The sequence below is a fragment of the Cajanus cajan genome, chromosome 8, assembly GCF_000230855.2.
Source record: "Cajanus cajan strain Asha chromosome 8, NIPB_CcT2T_4, whole genome shotgun sequence".
Taxonomy (NCBI): Eukaryota; Viridiplantae; Streptophyta; class Magnoliopsida; order Fabales; family Fabaceae; genus Cajanus; species Cajanus cajan.
The window spans coordinates 41,965,972-41,987,305 of record NC_138524.1 but is presented as its reverse complement, the minus strand read 5'-3'; the positions used below and the strand labels follow the sequence as shown (position 1 = coordinate 41,987,305).

The following is a 21,334-nucleotide window of genomic DNA, read 5'->3' as shown; positions in this document are numbered from 1 at the left end:
TGTTAAAATGTCAAACAAAATTGAACAGAGTATAACTTAAGTCTTACTCGATGAAGCCAAATGATAAAAATAAAAATAAAAATAAAAAAACAATTTGCATGTAAAGGGAGCTGCTTGTGTACATTAGGAGTACAGCGCACGAGAACATGAAATATACACTTGTACTGATGTTTTTCAATATTTTAAATTGTTTGTCAAATACAAGGGAGAGAGATGTTTCACCTTTAGTATTTTAGTATAAATATTTAAGCACATTTATTGTATTGCACTATTGAAAAAAAAAACAATTAAACAACAATATCTCTCCAAATTATAACCAGCAATTGGCTGGAAAATAAATAAATAACTAACCTTAGTCATCAATTATGTCAAAAATTTCTGACCTGTAGTTATAAATTATGTCTCAACTTCACCACTTACTCCAAACTGGGAGCATTTGTCACACTACAAACAAAACAATGCTTATCCAAACTATAATAAGCAATGAATTTTTTAGCCCTTAGTCATAAATATATCTCAACTTCTCCACTGACTCCCAGTTTGAAGCAGTAAATTCTGCTAAACATTGAACCGAAACAACATTACATCTCCTTCTTGTACAACATAGTCTTTACCTTCGGACCTTAACTGCAAAAATCATAGCAAAGGGAACTAATTTCCTGTTTAGAGATTTGTAAAGAGGATATAGAAATGGCAATAAACACTCCCTTTCATTTCAACACATACAGATTATTTAAGGATGCATGCTCTTCCTTCCCAAGCCTACTATTATTCCGATACGGATAAGTAAATATGAAACAGCAGAGAATTGATCACTTAGGTTTTATCTTAATCAAAGAAAATAAGAGAAATATTGAAAAAATGGTTCCAACCTCTGGTACAAGGATAGCGTGCAGTGTATTATATAACCTAATTAATATGCCAGCAATGTACAAGTTCAGATTATCAATTAAAAGACACAAGCATGGGCGAAAACAATAGTATAACTCTTGATTAAACCAACTAATTCAATTCATACTCAGAAAAAATCCAAATGAGCAATTATTAAACAGAAGTTAATTACAAAGTAAACATTTTACTAGTGCTAAAATATCCATGAATATAAAAGAAAACCCAGTTTACAAGGATGAAAACAACATAAGCATCTTACCAGTCCTTTCTCTCGTGCCGCAGCAAGTGAACCAGCAGACACAAAATCATCATAAGACACCTAAGATAAAATAAAATCATTCATAAGATTAATGAATGCAATATGCAAACTTTGACTGTGCTTAAAATTAACACAATAGTATAAGCAATAAAAATTAATAAATTTTAGGGTCTCACTTGATTCAGTTGCTCAAATTCAGTCAGAACCAGCTTTCATTTTTGTCTATACTAGAGCATTATATAACAGAAATAAATATAGAAAGTTAATCTTAGGATATTTAGAACAAATTCTAACTAACCAAAACATGTTCTTTACATAGATTCTGTGTTGATAGAACACTTTGAGAAAATCAGAAAGGAAATTTTCTGAATGTGCTCGAGTGAATTTTCCACTCACCAAATTGATCTATTGATAATAAGAATAGTTTCAAAGACAATAAATGATTCCAACTATTTAAGCACACAAATAAAATATCACAACTTCATAAGATAAATTGAAATCGGTTAAACATTAACTAAGCTACATGGAAAAGTAATAAACATTAAATGTTCCTATTTCCAATACTCCTCAAGCTGGAAAATAAATGTTTTCCGTTCTCAACTTGCATATAATTCTTTCAAAATCTGAACTGCACAATTCTTTAGTAAGAATATCAGCAAGTTCACCTTCTGAAGGTACATAAGGAGTACAAATCAGATCACAGTGCATCTTTTCCTTGATAAAAATGTATATATCCACTTCAATGTGTTTTGCACAAACAGGTTGAATAGGATTATGAGCTATACTAATTGCTGATTTATTATTACAGTTTCATTAAGTGTAGCTGTGGATTGGAGATTTTTAAAAATCCAATCCAAATCCAATTAAATGGATTGGATTTAAAATTCATATCCATATTTTAGAGAAAAAAAATATTTTGTACTTTTTAAAAACAAGTTTGAAACTGGTTTTTGGTTTTAAACCGTTAAGACCAATTTTTTTTAAGGTAATTTTTAAACCAAAATTCAATTATATAACCAGTTTTAAACCAAAAATTGGTTTCAAAAACCAGTTTTGGTTCCTTTTGGAAGAAGGCTTAGAACATTTATGCAAATGATCTTCAACGGCTATATGACACTGCTCAAAAGTTATTCTCTCTCAAACAAACTAATGATGATATGTTTTCTCAAAATGCTGACGCTTAAGCTGCAGGGGAAGAACTACAAATGTTCCTTGATGATGACTCATTAGAAGGAATAAATAAAAAGCTTGAGGCTATATATGTTGCTGATACTACGAACATTACATCTAGATTTCAACCATGTTCACGACCAAATTGTAACCAGTTATGAAATTCCTTCAATGAACAGTGATGGAGTCTTCTTGAGTTGACACTCCATGGAATTTGCTCAAACTTATCTGTAGGATCCTTGAGAAGATTCAAGGTGAATTGAGTTGGAGGGAGAAGCAATATTGCACTATGATGAACCAAGAGCTTCGGATAGAAGAAAGTGAACCTAAATCTACAAAGAGAAAGGCTCAAGGAAACAAGGAGAAGAGATTTCCCCTTATGGTGACTTCGGTGGAGAGTAAGAATTATCTAATGAAGAAATTCTCAATATGCCAAAGTGAATACAATTTACGGCTAAAGAGAATTTATAGGCTTAGGAAGTGTGTGACAAGCTAGACTTGACCTAAGGTTAAATTAAACCATGGTATGGTTTAAGTTAACTTTAGGCGCCAAAATTTGAATTTAAATTCAAATTTTGGAGTCCGGCCATGTGCTTGGTTCAACCAATGAAATTATATTGTTCTAATCAAGCTGCCCTTTACATTGCCTCTAATCCTATGTTCCATGAGAAAACTAAACATATAGAGGTTGATTGTCATTTTGCCAGATGGAAGTTGTTGTGCAAGGAGATTGTTACTGAACTTGTCCATTCTAGTGAGGGAACCTTGAATCCAATTTTTGTGTCTTGCTTGGTGCATAAAATTTGTATACTCAAGCTTGAGGGAGTGTGTTAGATTATCTTGTTTGAGAAGATTCTTAATATTGTATTTTAGGCTTTTAGCCTCCTATATCAGATCAGTTTTTGTATTTTCATATATATATTTATATATATATATATATATATATATATATATATATATAGAGAGAGAGAGAGAGAGAGGGAGAGAGAGAGAGGGAGAGAAATATCAACTATAAACAAATCATTGAAATAAGCAGAAAACTAAGCAACCAACGAAATAGGGCAATTAATCCTAGGAGATAATCTCATAATCTAAAATATTCTTAGATATGATATTTAATATCATGATATATTTTTCACATAGTCTAACATAAACTTTGGACAAAAACTAACAACTCTTATCATTGATGTTTGTAAAGGATAGCCCCCTCATTATTCAGAATATTTAATATCAAAATCATCATCGTTTTCTTTTTGCATTTAATTTTTTACAATATTTGCAATGCAGTGTTATATGCTATTATAAATTACAGAGGTGTTCAAAATTATATCCTTGGAACTTACTGTCTCTGCTCGAATGAAACCCTTCTCAAAGTCAGAGTGAATAACTCCAGCAGCTTGTGGTGCAGTCATTCCTAGTACAACACGAAGCTTAAAATTTAGATGAGCAATCCAATCTATGTAGAATCCTTATATCGTGATTAATTCCATAGCAAAAACAAGCAATCAATCTTGGACAAAAAAGGTGCATATAATCATTTGTCACAAGCATTTGTCAACAAAGGGAAAACAGTATCTCTTCATTGCCATCCAGATATAACACAAACTCCATTTTAGTAGCCTGAATTTAAACTACCATATGGCCAATTACTTGAACAGGGAGTTCAGAAAAGGATAAAATCTTGTCAAATTAATGTCATTGTGCAATTTCAGTGACTCATTCATGGAGAGAAAACTAACCTGCAATTATAGTCCATGCTTTTGTCTCCTGTGTACAGGTTAGAAAACAAATTCAGTTTTGAACATGAAATATGATATATGGGGATCAAAACATTCAGATTTATAATTCAGGATGTTGATGAACAATTTTACAGTTCAGGGTAAACTAATTATTAATTACTAGAATAATCAAGCAATTCAAATCTTTGAAAGCTGGTACCACTAGATACATGTTTAACAGGATATTCCAAACTGCACTTCTCTCTAACAATTTTCCGGTTTTCCTCTTACCTTCTCACCAGAAGTAAAGTAAGTTCGCAGCCCCAAAAGTTCATAAGTTGCTCTAATTAGGTTACCAAGACCACTTTCACTAACACCAAGAGATTGCAAATATTCTTGTCGTTCTTCAGTTGGTAGTTCAGTAAGCTCTGCCTCAACCTGCCAGGACAAATAACATCATTGATTTGTAGTGGTGACTATACAAAAAATATCAATAATTGTTCTTTTAATCTTCAGAGATTACGATACAGACAAGCAACAGTTCTAAAAAGTTGATATTACCAAACTTCCCCAGTGATAACACATGAAAAGTTCAAATAATCCAAACATTATATGTGAAACTTGAATACGAAAGAAAACTTTATGACAAGGAAAGCAACTTCTGTCACATGCACACAACCCTATTGATACTTTTGTTAGAGAGCTTGCTCAATAAGCTTAACATTTGTACTGCCATTTAAAAAATAGGATTTATCGGGTAAATCCAAGTCCCATATCGACTAGAGATAAGACAAACAAAGTTTATAAGAGGGGCAAGTGGGCAACCCTCACCTTAATAGTTGTTTTTGTAGGGTTGAGTTATGCCCATAACTCACATTCTAAAATGGTATCAGAGTTAAGCCCCACCAAGAAGTCATAGAATCTATCCTGCTCAATATACTCTTTGAGCATTCCTGAATCTTCTAAGCACTTGGCTTTTATAACCCTGTAATGGTCTAACTCCATCCACAATGATTTGAGTTGAATGGCGTACTCTGTAATAGTTTTGTTTCCTTGTTTTGCAACCACAGTCTTCACCTTCACATCATATATTTGAGCAACATTTTTAGCTCTGGAGTAAGTTTGCACTATGGCATTCCAAATCTCCTTGGAGGAATTTAGAAACATGCAAGTATCACTGATTTCTAGGATCATTGAGTTTCATAGCCATGCCATGATCATAGAGTCCTCTTCATCCCATTTTGTAAATTTGGGATCTTCCTCTTTAAGGGCATCACCAATCAAGTGGCTAGCTTTCCCTTTACCTTTCAAAATAGTACGAACAAGTTGGGACCATTTCAAGTAATTCTTCCCATTCAATCTGTAGGCAGTGTGGAGGCTCTGAAGCTCTCCATGGGTTTGGAAGTTATTATCCCCTATTTCAGTTGTTGTGTTAACTAGTTCAACCATGGCTGCAATAGTATTGTAAATTACGACAACAATGAAGGTTGCCTTCAAAGGAATGATCAACAACAATGAAGGTTGTTGTCTAAGGTTTTGGGATGATCAACAACAATGAAGGCTGTTGTCTAGGGTTTTTGGATGATCGATAGCAATGAAGGTTGTCGTCTAGGGTTTTGGTTTGCGCAGTTAGAGGCAGCTCCCAGAATTTGAGAACTCTAATGCCATCTTAAAAATTAGGGTAGAAAAAAGCTATTCCCCTTTTTTATTATTATTTCTTATGCTGAGAATACATTAGTCATATATACAAGGTTGGAAAGTTAATTTAGGAAATACAACAATAGCTCATATGCAATCAAATCCCTATGTAATAGAATTGTGAACAGAGAGAAAGAGAGAAGTCAGAAGAGAGGAGATGAGAGAATATTTCAATATGCAAAATATGTTTTTCACTAACTCCATAAAGAGTACAAGATGAGTTTATATAGAGCCAACATATGTTGGCCTATAATAAAAGCAATGAATGTGACAATAAAGTAGGAGATCATGAAATGATCTACATCACTATTGTACATATAATTAAGGAGTTAAACTATACTCCAATATCCCCCTGCAAGCTCAAGTAGGATGAGGAGACTCGACTACTCGGAGCTTGGACCGAAGAACACAAAATCGCGAGAGATAGAGCTTTCGTAAGGACATTAGCACATTGATTGATGGCTGGAACATGGACTACTTGAAGATGCTTGGCAGCTACCTTCTCTCGAACAAAGAAAAGATCTAATTCCATATGCTTGGTGTACGCATGAAGAACAGGGTTGTGAGCAAGGGCCACAGTGCTCAAGTTGCCAAAGAAAATAATTGGAGTTGAACGAAGATTTTTAAGTTCAAAAAGTAAGGTTTGTATCCAAATAACTTCAGCAACGGCAAGGGCAAGACTTCTATATTCTACTTTAGTACTAGAACAAGCAACAACAATTTGGTTTTTTGGACCACCAAGACACAAGATTTGGTCCAAGAAAGATGGAAGCGCCTGACGTAGACCTCCTATCATCAGGATCAAATGCCCAGTCTTCATCACAGTAAGCTTGAATGGAGAGAGGTGAGTTGGAAGGAGCTGGTTGCAGATGTAGACCCCAAGATATAGTGCCCTTTAGATAGCGAAGGATACGTTTAATAGCAAACCAGTGATGTGCAAGAAGGTGGGACATAAATTGATAGACCTTGTTTACTGAGAAGTTAATTTTGGGTCTGGTTATGGTGGCATATTGTAATGTGCCAACTACTGATCTATAGAGAGACGCATCCAGAAAGACTTCAAAACCAACTTTTGATAATTTGCAGCCACCAATCATTGGAGAAGAAATGTGCGTTGACGCTCCCATATCCATGCGATTTAAGAGATCCATGATGTATTTTGATGGAATCATGCCAAGGCCAAGAAGACCAAGAGGTGATACATTGAAGGAACCAAGAGGAATGGGTTAGTCTTGAAGACCACAGGAGGATTGGGCCTACTTTTGGGTTAGTGAGCCATAGCTCATCTTGGGCTATGAGCCTTTAACTAAAAGCCCAATACCTCTCATATGATTGTGTATACATAGTAGTTACTTGTATAAGTTTATTTTGTCTTTGTATTTGTAAGGCGCTTTCTTTCTTTTCTTATAGGATATTCCTTTGAGATTTTAGGATATGTTACTTGAAGACTTTTGCTCCATTTGAACACAGAAGGATTGGGCCTACTTTTGGGTTAGTGGGCCATAGCTCATCTTGGGCTATGAGCCTCTAATTAAAAGCCTAATACCTCTCATATGATTGTGTAGACATAATAGTTACTTGTATAGCTTTATTTTACCTTTGTATTTGTAAGACACTTTCTTTCTTTTCTTATAAGATATTCCTTTGAGATTTTAGGATATGTTACTTAGAGACTTTTGCTCCATTTGACCTTGTATTAAAGGTCATTGATTTTCATATTTTTAGTAGCAGAAGTGGGGTGACAAATAGTAGGGTGTGTAGGTGTAACTAGTAAATGAGCTAGAAGTGGGCCTTATTAGTGTATAAAATCACAACAAAAAGGGAATATTTGTTTTTTAGCCCTTTTTTACGTTTTGCATTCTGTTACATCTTCAGAATCTTCCAGGGACACCTGTCCAGACACCTGTCTTTATTTTCTCTCTCTGTTGTTGCTTTTACAGCTGCTACTTTTATAGCTGTATTACCTTTTATTTATTTTCTCTCTCTCTGCTATAATACTGAGGGGTTCCCTATATATATTTTGAACCCGTGTATTCATTTTGCAGAGTAATGAAATGAAGTTCCTTTTTACATTTTTATCTCTTTCTACTTTTATCTAATATGGTATCAAGAGCCTTTGATCCTCCAAAACCCTAATTTTTCTTCTTCATCTCTTCTATGGCAATGTCAAATAATCTTTCTTCTTTTTCACAATTTTTCTCCAACTCCATAGCTGAAAAACTTGATGATTCCAACTATCTTCACTGGAGGCAGCAGATTGAACCGGTCATCAAGTCCCACAAACTTCAACGGTTTGTGGTTAATCCCCAAATTCCACCTAGGTATTTGACAGATGCTGATCGTGATTCAAATACCGTTAATCCAGCATATGAAACCTGGGAAGTCCAGGGCCAAATGCTCCTCACATGGCTGCAATCGACGCTCTCGAAGACCATCCTTTCACGTGTCATTAGCTCAGTTCATTCTTATCAGGTGTGGGACAAAGTCCATGAGTATTTTCACACTCAAACTAAAGCACGCGGTGGTAGAGGTTCTGGAAGAGGCCGTGGTAGTCGATTTGCAAATTTTCAGTGTCAGATTTGCTTCAAGTATGGACATACTGCCAATATTTGCTTCTATAGAGCTGATGTCAATTATCAACCTGCAGACTCCCTTGTCCTATATGATCCTACCACAATGCAACCTGTGTAGGTCACCTCTTCATCAAACATTAAAGCCTCCAATACTTGGGTGAATCCTAATCAGAAACAGCTCAGCCAATATGCTCATGCCAATGCCACACCAAGTGATATGATTGCTAATACCTCTTCTCAAGGAGCTACTAATTCTACATGGATCCCTGATTTTGGTGCTTCGTTCCATGTTACTGGTGAGCCTCAGAACATCCATCAGCTAGAGCATTTTGATGGTCCAGACCAAATCTTCATGGGAAATGGTCAAGGTTTGCAAATCAATGGTTCTGGTTCTTCCTCCTTTTTATCTCCTATTAACTCTCAATTTAGTTTTCAGCTGAATAATCTTCTTCATGTTCCCCTTATCAACAAAAATCTGTTGAGCGTAAGTAAATTTGCTAAAGACAATTGTGTTTTCTTTGAGTTTCATGTTGATCATTATTTTGTCAAATCTCAGGAAACCAATGAGGTTCTTCTTCAAGGTATTGTTGGTGTTGATGGGTTTTATTCTTTTCCAAATCTAAAGCTCCAAAGTCCCTCAGTATTGGTCTCTTCTTCGACAGAAATGTCCTCCCAGTCTGCTGTCTCCCCTACTATTACTGCAGTTTTAGATAATACCAATGTAAATAAAAATTCTGATGAATCTAGTTCTTCCACTATGTGGCATACTAGGCTAGGTCATCCTAATTCTCATGTTCTTAAGCTTGTTCTTACTCAATGTAACCTTCTTCCATCAAATACATATGTTACTGAATTTTGCTCATCTTGTTGTGTAGGAAAGTCTCATAGACTTCCTTCTTTTGCCTCTAAAATTGTATATTCTGCTCCCTTGGATTTAATTTTCACTGATTTGTGGGGACCATCACATATTAAATCCTTTTCTGGATATATTTACTATGTTTCCTTCATTGATGCTTTCTCTAAACAAACAAATATTCCCTTTTTGTTGTGATTTTATACACTAATAGGCCTAGGCTAAATTTTACATATTAGGCTTGTTTTCCTCCATTTTTTCCAAGGAATTGATTTAGCTAGGTCTCACCATCATTTGGTGAACCTAACTAAACCAATTCCAAGATTTTAGGATTGGACTAAATGAAGGAAAACACCTTGGCCGCCTAGCTCACTTCCTTGGCCAAATTGACTTAGCTTTTTCTACATACTTGGGAAGCTTGTGCTACAAGCTTCTAGCTTAGCTTGCTTCCCAAGCTTCTAAGTTAGAAGCTTGCTCCACAAGCTTCCTAATTAACTAGACCGGTTAGCTTGAGTGTAAGAAGGCTAACCATGGTTCTCCTTGAACCATAGTTAGTCCAGCTTGCAGCACAAGGTTCTCCCTCACTATATAAGTCTTTTCCTTGACTTTATAAACACTTTTGGATGTTAATAGATCAGAAGTTTTCAGAAATTCTCTCTATTTTCAAAGGTCCAAGCCTAGGAGAAAGTCTTCTCCTTAAGAACCTTCACAAAGGATTCCTTCCTTTATGCCTTGGTTCCTTTTTCTCCTTCTTCAAGGAGATTGCTGCGCCTCCATTGCTGCTTCTTCAAGCTCCTAAGAGCTTGAACTTTGTTCTTGAAGTTCCTCAAGAGAAGATGGACGTGAAGATGGAGCTAGTTGAAGAACATCAACCACTTCTTCTAGTGATTTCCATCATATTTTATTTGAGTTAAGATGAGTGAGTCATCAGTCTGAGTTTTTACTTCAATGCTAAGGAAGTAATCAAGATCACCAAGATCTTTGAGGGAAAAGGCTGAATGAAGTTGAGAAACAAGTGTATGAAGAATGGTTGGTTTATTGCCGGTAATAATAATGTCATCTACATATACCAAGATGTAGATGACATTGTTGGCGTTTGAGTATACAAAAAATGACAGATCACACTTGCTTTCTTGAAAGTTAAACTGCAGTAGGGTTGATTTTAACTTCTCAAACCAAGCACAGGGAGCTTGTTTGAGCCCATAGATGGCTTTGTGAAGTTTACATACTAGGTTCCTATTAGAAGCTTCAAATCCTGGGGGTTGAGTCATATACACTTCCTCTTCAAGGGTGCCATTTAAAAAGGTATTATTGACATCTAATCGTTGAATAGGCCAATGATGAGTTAAGGCAAAGGTAAGAATAAGCCGAATAATGATAGATGAGAAAGTTTCATTATAGTCATATCCAAATTGTTGATTAAACCCCTTGGCAACAAGGCGGGCTTTGTACTTTTGGACAGTGCCATCAGGATTTTCCTTGACACGAAAGACCCATTTACAGCCCATGGCAGTTCTATGCGGTAGTAGATGAATAAGAGACCATGTGTCATTATGAAGTAAGGCATTGTATTCTGCTTACATTGCAGCAAGCCAGTAGAGTTGGATAAGGCTTGTTTGGTTGTTTTGGGTTCAGCATGGGTTAATAAAAGTGTTGGTTGTTGACATGGTTTGGTTATGCCATTTTTTGCTCTTGTTGTCATAGAGTGAACATTGTGAGGATGAATGAATGGAGGTGTATCGGATTCAGGGATAGGTGATGTATGGATGGATAAATTGGATGGAGACGTACTAGTAGCAATGGCTTGTGAGTTGGATGATTCAAATGATATGTTTGGTGAGGTTGCTAGTGTGTAAGGCTCGGTTTCCACAGTGGGCGGCATTTCATGAGTGGGAATTGAACACGACTCATGTGAGGGCGTTGACGAAGAGTAGGGTGTAGAAGTGAGAGTGTTGGTCACAATAAGAGGAACCTGGACATAGTTTTGGGAAGCATGGACAGTGGATGGAGAAAAGAGATCCTTGTAAGGGAACCTAGTTTCATTAAAGACAACATCTTTAGAAATATAGAGGCGCCCATCAACTACAACGCACTTATAGCCTTTGTGAGAAGTAGAATACCCCCAAAAAGACACATTCTTATGATCGAAATTGAAGTTTGTTTTTGTTGTAAGGTCGAAGATGTGGGAAGCAAGAGCAACCAAAGACTTTAAGAAAGTGGAAATCTGGGGTTGGTGGAAAAGTTTGTGATACAGAACTTCATTTTGAACAGAAGATGGAAGCCGATTGATTAGATAAACTTTGGTAAGAAAGGCATGATCCCAGAATTGCATAGGCAAATTGGCTTGAGCTAACAAGGTGAGGCCAAGTTCTACAATGTGCCTATGTTTACATTCTACTACGCCATTCTGATGATGTGTGTGTGGGCATATAATACGATGTTGGATTCCAACATCTTTGAGATATGCTATAAAGGGGCGATACTTGCCACCCCAATCAGTTTGTAAGGCTTTAATCAGTAGTTGGTATTGATTCTTAACCATAGTATGAAACTGTTTAAAGATACCAAGAGTTTGGGCTTTGTTTTTGAGAAGATAGATCCATGTAAAGCGTGTGTGAGCATCAACAAAGGTAAGATAATATTGATAGCCACACGTAGACATGGCTGGTGCAGGGCCCCATAAATCGCTGAATATTAATTCAAAAGGTGTAGTATAAACAGTTTTGGAAAGACTTGAATGTAATCTATGAGATTTGCCAAGACAATAAGAAGCACAAAAATCTGGTTCAATATTATTCATAAGTTGAATATTGAAGTTTCGAAAGACAAGTTTCATTACATTAGTATTAGGATGACCTAATCTAGAGTGCCAAGTGGCAAAAGACACAGAATTCTTGGTTGTTGTATGAATAGAAGGAGATTTGGCAATTTTAGAGGTTTGGACAGGTTGTTTGCTGGTGGTGGGAAGTAAGGCAGGGAATTGATATAGACCATCAAGACCAACTAAGCCTTGGAGAAGGATTTCTTTAGTATCATGTGATTTTATCAAGCAAACGGAAGGGTGAAATTCAAAAAACATAGAATTATCCATGAAAAATTGACTACACTAATTAGAATTTTGATAATGGAGGGAACAAAAAGTAGATTGTTTAGAGCAAAATGAAACTTGGGATTTTTCAGGGAGGGAAATGTAGTAAAACTTGTGGAATTAATATGGAGACCCTGTCCATTACCAATATGGATTTGATCCAGTCCTTCAAAAGGGGTAAATTGTTGAATGTTTTGAGAGACATTGGTTACCTGATTTGAAGCACCAAAATTTGGATACCAAGTGTTGTTTCCAGAGGAAGAGGATGAGGCAATCATGGCCTGAGGTCGTGCGTGTGTAGAGGCAAAGTGAACTTGTGGGGTGGGTTGTGGTCTAGGCCCAAGGATTTTGTTTTGGTGGAGTGGAGGATAAGAGGGTTGTTGTGAGGATGTTGGGATGTACTGAGTCGGAGCGGTTTGGTTGTTACCAAGAACCCGGATTAGCATTTTGATTGGCAGAGGCGAACATAGGTGTATCCAGCGAGGAAGATGGGACAAAGGTCTCATCAAACCTGTAGTAACAGGAAGAAGCAACATGCCCATAGGATGGCAAACCTAGCATTGAAATCCAGCGAATCTGCCTCGTCCACGACCTGCATGGTTAGTAAAACAACCACCACGAGCTAGTGCGACCCCCACAACATTGAGCAAATTGAGATCGAGGTTCTTGATGAGTAAGATTTGCTTGTGGGTGCAGTATGGAGGGATTAGGTTCAAAGGTAGTAGTAGTGACATTGATAGATGCAGCAACCTTTTTCTTGAATTTGTCAAAACGAGATTTGTGGCCAAGAAGCAAGGTCTCGACTTCGCCTATGGACAGCAGGTCAAATAAGAGACAGTTGATTCATATTCTTCCGGTAAGCCTTCAAGAATGATATCAAGATGTTCTTTTGCAGAAACAGTCACCAATGACTGTGAAGGCATTAACGAGGGTTTGAATCCGGAGAACGTAATCTGAAATGGTTTGATTATCAAGATTAGTGTTGCGCAGTTTATTGCGAAGTTGACGGGCTTTGGCGTTCGTGTGAGAATAAAAGTAGGAATGTATTTTGTCCCAAAGTTGAAAGGATGTCCTGCAACCTATAACACGAGTTAGCATGTCTTTAGACATGGAGGATTGCAGCCAAGATAGTAGTAGTTGATCTTGTTCCCAGGCAAGGTAGGATTCAGATATTCGACCAACATCACGGTCGATGATTGAAAGAACTCGTATAATGCCTTTTTTAGCTTGCAAACTGTGTTGGCTTCAATATGCCTTGTATACCCGGGTGGTTTCTTCTTCAAGAATGATATTTCTTCTTCAAGATCCCCATGTAGGAATGCATTTTTTACATCAAATTGTTGCAAGTCCCAATCATGGTTTGCTGCCAATGACAAAATTACTCTGACCGTGTTCATTTTGGCAACTGGTGCAAAAGTCTCCAAGTAATCCAGTCCATATGTTTGAGTGAACCCTTTGGCCACCAACCTCGCCTTATACTTCTCAATCGTCCCAACAGCCCAATATTTCACTGTATAAACCCACTTGCACCCAACAAGTTTTTTACCAGGTGGTAGGGTGACTAGCTTCCAAGTATTGTTTTTCTCCAATGCCTCCATCTCCAATTCCATGGCTTGTTTCCAATTTTTGTCAATTAATGCCTCAGATACAGAAGAAGGTGTAGTTGTGGTGTTTAGGCTTGTGAGAAAGGTTTTATGGGTAGGTGAGAATTTTTCAAAGGATAGATAATTTGTCAAGGGGTAAGGTTGTTGTTTGGTGCAGGTTCTGGTTCCTTTTCTAAGGGCAATTGGGAGGTCCAAGTTATGGTCCACCTGTGCAGCTGGTTTTTCAGAAGGAAATTCATCACAATTAGTAGAATTAGAATTTATAGGATCAAAAGGATTTACCTCATGTAATGATATAGGGTTGGATTCTTGGACATTGGCAGATCTTGGAATGGCCTTTCCTCTTCGTGTGTACGCCAAATTTTTCCCAAATTTTGTATCATCATGTGGTTTAGTTGTTGTTCCTGTATCAGCTGCTGATCCTGCAGGTGCAGGAATTTGATTCACCTATATTTGTTCCTCTTCAGCTTCAGCTTCACATATAGTGGTAGTATTCTTTTGAATTTCTGGTCCAACAGTATTTTTTCCAATTTCTAGTCCAAAGGACAGATTTGGTAGTATGAGAGGCTCATCTTCCTCTCTTAAATTCTCCCCCTGAGGATGAGGCTGGCTAAAGTAGCTTATTCGCTCATTGAAAGTAACATCCCTTGACACAGAATTTTTGGGATGGAGGATGAAAACACTTATATCCTTTTTGTGTGGCTAAGTACCCCAAGAAAACACATTTTATTACTCTTGGGTCAGGTTTTCCCCTTCCATTACTATGAACATCCACAAAGGAGACACCCAAATATTCTAGGCTGAAGGTTATTTGTATGGGTTATATGTGGGTAGAATGTGTTTAGGACTTCCATGGGGCTTTTTAAGGATAAAACTATAGAGGGTAATCTATTAAGTAAGTGGCAGTGAGTATGGCTTCCCCCCAAAAAAAATTTTGGAACACTATTTTGAAACATGAGTGCTCTAGTAAGTGCCCATTTTTCCTTTCTGCAATCCCATTTTGTTGGGGTGTGTGTACACGTGAGGATTCATGAGTTATCCCTTCCTTTTGGCAAAAAGAATTTAGGGTATGATTGAAGTAATCTTTGGCATTATCAGACCTAAGTTTCTTGATATTAACCCCAAATTAATTTTTAATCATTGAAACAAACTATAGGAAAACAGAGCTAACCTCAAATTTGTGTTTAAGAAGGAAAAGCCAAGTTACCCTTATACAATCATCTATAAAGGTTATAAACCATTTAGCCCCTGAGATATTAGGGACATTAGAGGGGCCCCACACATTCGTATGAACAAGATAAAATGGAGAAGTACTTATTTTATTGCTAATAGGAAAAGGTACACGCTTGTGCTTGGCAAGCTCACACACCTCACAATGAAAACTCTCCAGATTTAAATTTTCAAACAAGGAAGGGAACAGTAACTTTATAACCCGAAATGAAGGATGTCCCAAGCAACAATGAATCCACTGAACTTTTTCTTTGCTGGTTATGGCGGACTCGAATATCAAAGAGTGACTCTCAATGGGCAGATTCACATGGGAACTTACCAGAGTATGTCAATGAACACATACCTGTGGGTTTCTCCAATTTACTAAGAAAGGATCTTACTCTCTCTAACTCCTCATGGTTGAGTTGGACGGATCCTCCTTGACTTTCAGGACCATTAGCAACATCAGCTTGCCCCCCTCTCCTTGGAGGGCCTCCTTTGTGTCCCCAATCTTTGCTTTAAGGTTTTCCATGCAACTTCCAACATTTGTCCCTTGTGTGGCGTGGCTTGTTGCAATAGGTGCACCATACTCCTTCCTTTTTCTTCTCTAGATTTGGAAGAAGGCCTACTTTCTTTTGTTCCGCAACCATGGTTGTTGCTCCTTCAACAATCATAACTGAACTATCCACAATTGGGGTCTCTAGCATTAGGCTTCTTGTACTCTCTTCACTCCGAACAATTGCCACTACTTCATTGAGTCCAGGAACCTTCTCCTTTCCCAATATTTGGATCCTGACTTGATCATATTCTTGGTTTAGGCCTACCAAGAAGTCATACACCCAGTCTTGTTCAATGTAATCCCTTAAAATTGCTGAATCTTCAGAACACTTGGCCTTTATAACCCTATAATGATCCAATTCCATCCATAATGATTTGAGTTGATTAGCATATTCAGTGACAGTTTTAGTACCCTGTTTGGCTGCCATAGTTTTTACCTTCACCTCATAAATCTAGGCAGCATCCTTTGCCTTAGAGTAGGTTTGCTCTACTGCAATCCATATTACCTCCGCAGAATTAAGGAACATGCAAGTATCACTGATTTTCGGAACCATTGAGTTCCATAGCCATGCCATAATCATGGAGTCTTCTTCATCCCATGACTTGAATTTGGCATCTTCTTCAGCAGGGGCATCATTAGTTAGATGGCTAACCTTTCCTTTCCCTTTCAGGATGGTCTTAATGAGTTGAGACCATTTGAGATAATTTTTTTCATTCAATTGATAGGCTAAATGGACATTCTGCAGCTCACCTGTATTTTGGAACTTGTCTCCATTTTCCTTTTCAGCCATTACAAATATGTGCAATTAAGGCACAGAAAAGCAGATCGATGCAGGAACAGTAGGGAAGCACACAACAATAGAAGTTGTGATGAGTGTTTGGGATCACACAACAATGAAGGCTGGGATGGAATTCTAGGGTTGTGCAGAAATGAAGGCTGCGATGGAATTCTAGGGTTGCGCAACAATGATAGCTGCGATGGAATTCTTGGGTTGTGCAGCAATGAAGGCTACAATCAGATCACAGTCAGAGGCTCCCAAGGATCAGGAGCTTTGGTACCATCTCAAATTTAGAAGAAATAATATCTCATTATTTTAATCATGAGATACATCAAATATATATATACATGAGTTTGTTGCCTATTTTAGGAAATAAGGACAGCCTAATCTAGGGAACAAATCCCTGTAATTGTGGGATTGTTATTGTAGTAATAATAGCAAGATACAGCAAATATACAGAATTAAAATACGGTAGGAATAATATCTAAAACTTCCTAAAATATATTTTGACAGACATTCCAAGACAAGGCCTTATAAATGCAACACCAAAATCTCATGCTTCCAATGTGGGGCTCAATTTCTATACCTTGCAATTGGATTCTAACAAATTCCCTCTAGAAATAGAAGCACATCTAGTGGAAATCTTCTGGATCCTTACCAATCAAAACCTTTCTAAGACTACTTGAGGTTAAATCCACAGGAATGATGAAGAACATGGAGACTGGAACAGTTGCATGAATGCTCAGGTCACTAACACTTAATGAGAATGACACTTGAAAAGGAGAATAATTTTTATTATTATCAATTAAATTGTATTACATTTTCCTAACACCTATTTGTAACAATCTAATCTTCCAAAATAAGGAAATAAGGAAAAAATATTCTGAAAAATAAACTAGAAGATTCTACAGATATTTTCTCTAATTAGGAAGATTTTCCTCTAATTACAACAATGACAATCATGAGTTCAATAATCACCAAATACAATGGGTGTAGATGCCTTCCTCCACCTACCTGTCCATGCCAACTCTAGATACCATGTGAAACTAAAAGGGAAAGGAGAAACTTTTGAAGAGGCAAGGGTGACCTGCCAGTACTTGATATTTTTATCAAAAAAAGAGAGCTTGCTCAAGAAGCTTAAACAACTGAACAACCATTTAAAAATAAAGGGGCTAGGATAACTATATTAACTAAGAGTAACGAATTATGGTAACATCATTAATTATCTAACAGTATACTGAACTCAAAAGCCTTTCTAAATGTACACCTGTGCTGAAATTGTTACAATTCCAGACTGCAACTCAGATGCAACATTCGTAACATCCTTGACATAATTATTGTTTGCAGGATCAGCTACATCAGATTCTGCAACATTTGCCACATATATAACAGGTTTCATGGTGAGCAAGCAGAGATGCTTCACAGCATCCCTTTCAAAATCTGTTAAGATCACCGATCGGGCAGGTTTTCCATCCATAAGCGCCTCCTGAATCTTTTCCAATGCAGTCTTTTCTGCCTCTTCCTAAAATGAAGAATTTCAAAAATCAAGTTGAATAATGTATTTCAACTAATAAACACAAGAGCCGATGACATGTGGTAGCATTTAAAGACTATAACCTTGAGTTTAGATTGTGAATCCCTTGCCTTGCCTTTCTTTAGTTTATCCATTCTTTTATCAATCTGCATTGCTTAAAAAAATGAAATATCTTAGCTTATCAGTCAATTTTGTCATATAAATTCATAAAAAGTGTTTGTGCATGCACAGATAGACCTAAAATCCAGAAGCACTGATCACAACAAATAGGAAGGAAAATATTATAATTTCATCCGAACAAATTAATAAATCGTGGTAAATGTGATTGAAGTCAAATGTGCCATGAACACAATTTACAGTAGTAATAACATTCAAGGAAACATAAGAAGTAAATTGGTTTAGAATGATAGTCAGTAAGCTGACCTGGTCCAAATCTGAGAAAACAAGCTCCAAATTGATAACGTCAATATCAGACTTGGGGTCAACTTTCCCGTTCACGTGAACAATGTCATTGTCTTCAAAACACCGTACAACCTAATTTGATATTGATAATTAATAGATCCATGTCAATTTTAAGTCAGAAAAATAAAAACTACCCTGTATCTTTAGCACATCCAGGTGTTTCCAAAAGTTTTGATTGGCAAGATGTACATATATACTAAAATGATTCATAAAAAAGGGGAAGACAGAACAAATAGATTAGACGTAATGGTGTAAGATAATGATGAAAAAGAAATGACGATAGAAAAACACCTGAAGTATGGAGTCCACCTCACGAATATGCGACAAAAACTTATTACCCAACCCCTGCAACAGTTGAAGCAAGAATGAGATGAATGCAATGCGTATGCTAACTTACTTACTACCACAACATATGAGAAGTTATTAAAAATAACATAAACAAGTTTGTTGAGAACAGAAACAAAGAGAAGAGAAATAAAAAGAACCTCGCCTTGACTTGCACCCTTGACAAGCCCAGCAATATCTACAAATTCTATTGATGCTGGAACTGCTCGTTGAGATTTGCTGAGATCTGATAGCACATGGAGACGAGAATCTGGAACAGCAACAATCCCTACATTTGGCTCTATTGTACAAAATGGAAAATTAGCAGCTTGAGCCTTTCCATTTTCCACCTAGAGATACAAGACCATTATATTAATATTTGATACATTATTACAGCATTGGGAACTGGAGCCACACATACAACATCAATAGAACAATCATCCATAACATTGAACAGAAATTAAACAAACCAAATGAAAAAGTCCTCGCAACATTTTGCTGGTCAGTTGATTACAGAGGCCTACGCAATTATTTTTGTGTACAATGGAAGCAACAAGGTTAGAACCTTGTGCAAACTACCCAAAACCCCCTAGGCAAAACCTTGTGAGTTAGAGGCATATAAAGTTGCTGCAAAATTAATGCTAATATAATAATGACATTGAATTTTTGAAAATTAGCCTTCAAAGTTCACATTTGTCCATGCTATTTCATAAAGGAAATTTAAGAATTGATTCTAGAGTAGACTATCCATTACCTAAAACTAAAACAATAAATCCAAGTCATCATTCCAAAAAATGTAAATTTTGAAACTCATAACACGTATTTAGCTTTATGGTACGCTTAAGTAAGTTTGGAAATACAAGTCACTCCATCACAAGTAAGAAAGCCTATTTGGAAATAGAAAAGGAAGACATTGGAAACTTTGCACTTATATTCAACTTCAATGTTCTTGTTTTCAAGCTTCCGGGGCATCTACCAAGCATTTACACAAAAAGCTGTTCCACACTGAGAACAGTAAACCATACATTATTTTGTTTGTATTGTCAAAAAAATATATATATATCCTTAACATAGATTACTTGGGCACTCTACAAATCTTTGGACAATTAGAAAGGAATTCAAACATGTATACATCTATTTCTATTCTTAATCGCTACAGTTAAGCACATCTTCACCATCAAATATTCAGGAGCAGAGAATTGATGTTTCGATGTTTATACCAAGTAAATGTAGTCTAATGTTTACACAAATAAGCATGGATCTCCAAATACCAAGGAAACCTCAGAATTCTTAGACATAGAGCACTCCTCATCCACATTAATCAATCATTCTAGCTTTCTTTCCCAAAAAATGGTTCTTCCTCCTTAATGGTTTTAACAGTATTGCAGTACCAGATGCTTAGTTTGTCCATTACTAGATTCCATGCTCCCAAAACTCGTAGAATCTTGTAACCCAAAAAAGAGACATTCAGTTCCTAAAGGTGTTCGATGAAACAACTTAACTCGTATTACAAGGTTTTAAATAACAGTCTGCTACCACGTACCGTATTGTACTCGCATTTGTCTGCAATTTCTCACAATGTCAAGACGAAATGGTGACCACGACCATTCTCAAACACATACCCATCAAGGAATATTTACACCCACATGAGTTTATGAACAACATTTAAACACCCAAATATCCAATTCAATGAATAATGAATAACCACGCACACGCACACACACAGAGAGAAAGTGACTTACGACGGCATTGAAGAGAGTGGACTTGCCAACGTTGGGAAGGCCTACGATACCAGCCCTGAGGCTCATGCTTATTTTTGATGAAGAAGCAGAGAACCTTCGCTGAATCCCATATAAGCAAGTGCGTGAGGTGGAAAGGGTGTGATTTGTGAAGAGGGGTGACTTCAAAGGATGAAATAAACTGGGAACCAAGTGAAGATGATTGCAAGCTGCTCTTGCCATTTACTTGCAGGAACACAAACACAGAGAAAAGAGAATACAGTGTGTGTGTCACTCTTGCATGTTATATTCTGATGCATTATATTATAATTCTTTCGAACGTTTTCCAATGCCCCCCGTTTCTGATTTGGTTTATGCCAATTGATAGACGCAGTCTATCGTGGGTAAACGGATAATATCTCCCACTGTGGGAGACTTTTCATGGCCCCTAGATTTAAGTGTTAAAAATTTGACGGTGTAGATTAGCATAGTAATTAATACCTGTACAGTACCTTTTGGAATTATAAATTCAATGAAGCCGGACTGCACCTTTTATCCTTGATCAGCGGCACCAGACACCTCCATATCTATTTTATCTTAAAATAAAATAATTTAAAAAAATATAATTAGTTATCAGTAAAAATTTATGTATAAATGATTAACTTTTAATCTAATTTGTCTATTATTATAAATAATTTTACATTTTTTATATTATTTTTATTATTATTATTGATGAGGCGTATATTAACTATAGTGTAATATTTTTTAATTATAAATATTTGTTATTATTTTTTTATTTGTCTTTATTGTTTTCGATAATACTATAATTTAGTTTTTCTTTTAAGTTACAATAATGTTTAAAATATATTAAAAATATTAATATTTACATAATTGTA

At 36.4% G+C, this 21,334-nt stretch overlaps 1 protein-coding gene across 1 annotated transcript; it reads right to left on the bottom strand.

The window, feature by feature from the left end:
- Positions 1–302: 302 nt before the first annotated feature.
- On the bottom strand, positions 303–20,745 carry LOC109791226 (GTP-binding protein-like protein). Its single transcript, XM_020350493.3, has 11 exons — positions 20,463–20,745; positions 18,882–19,070; positions 18,688–18,741; positions 18,358–18,468; positions 18,018–18,080; positions 17,668–17,922; positions 4,330–4,476; positions 4,060–4,087; positions 3,664–3,734; positions 1,151–1,210; positions 303–627 (listed from the first exon to the last, which is right to left on the bottom strand). Exons 1-11 carry the CDS (start codon positions 20,679–20,681, stop codon positions 559–561), a joined length of 1,266 nt encoding a protein of 421 aa, XP_020206082.1. The 5' UTR covers positions 20,682–20,745; the 3' UTR covers positions 303–558.
- Between the last annotated feature and the right edge of the window lie 589 nt (positions 20,746–21,334).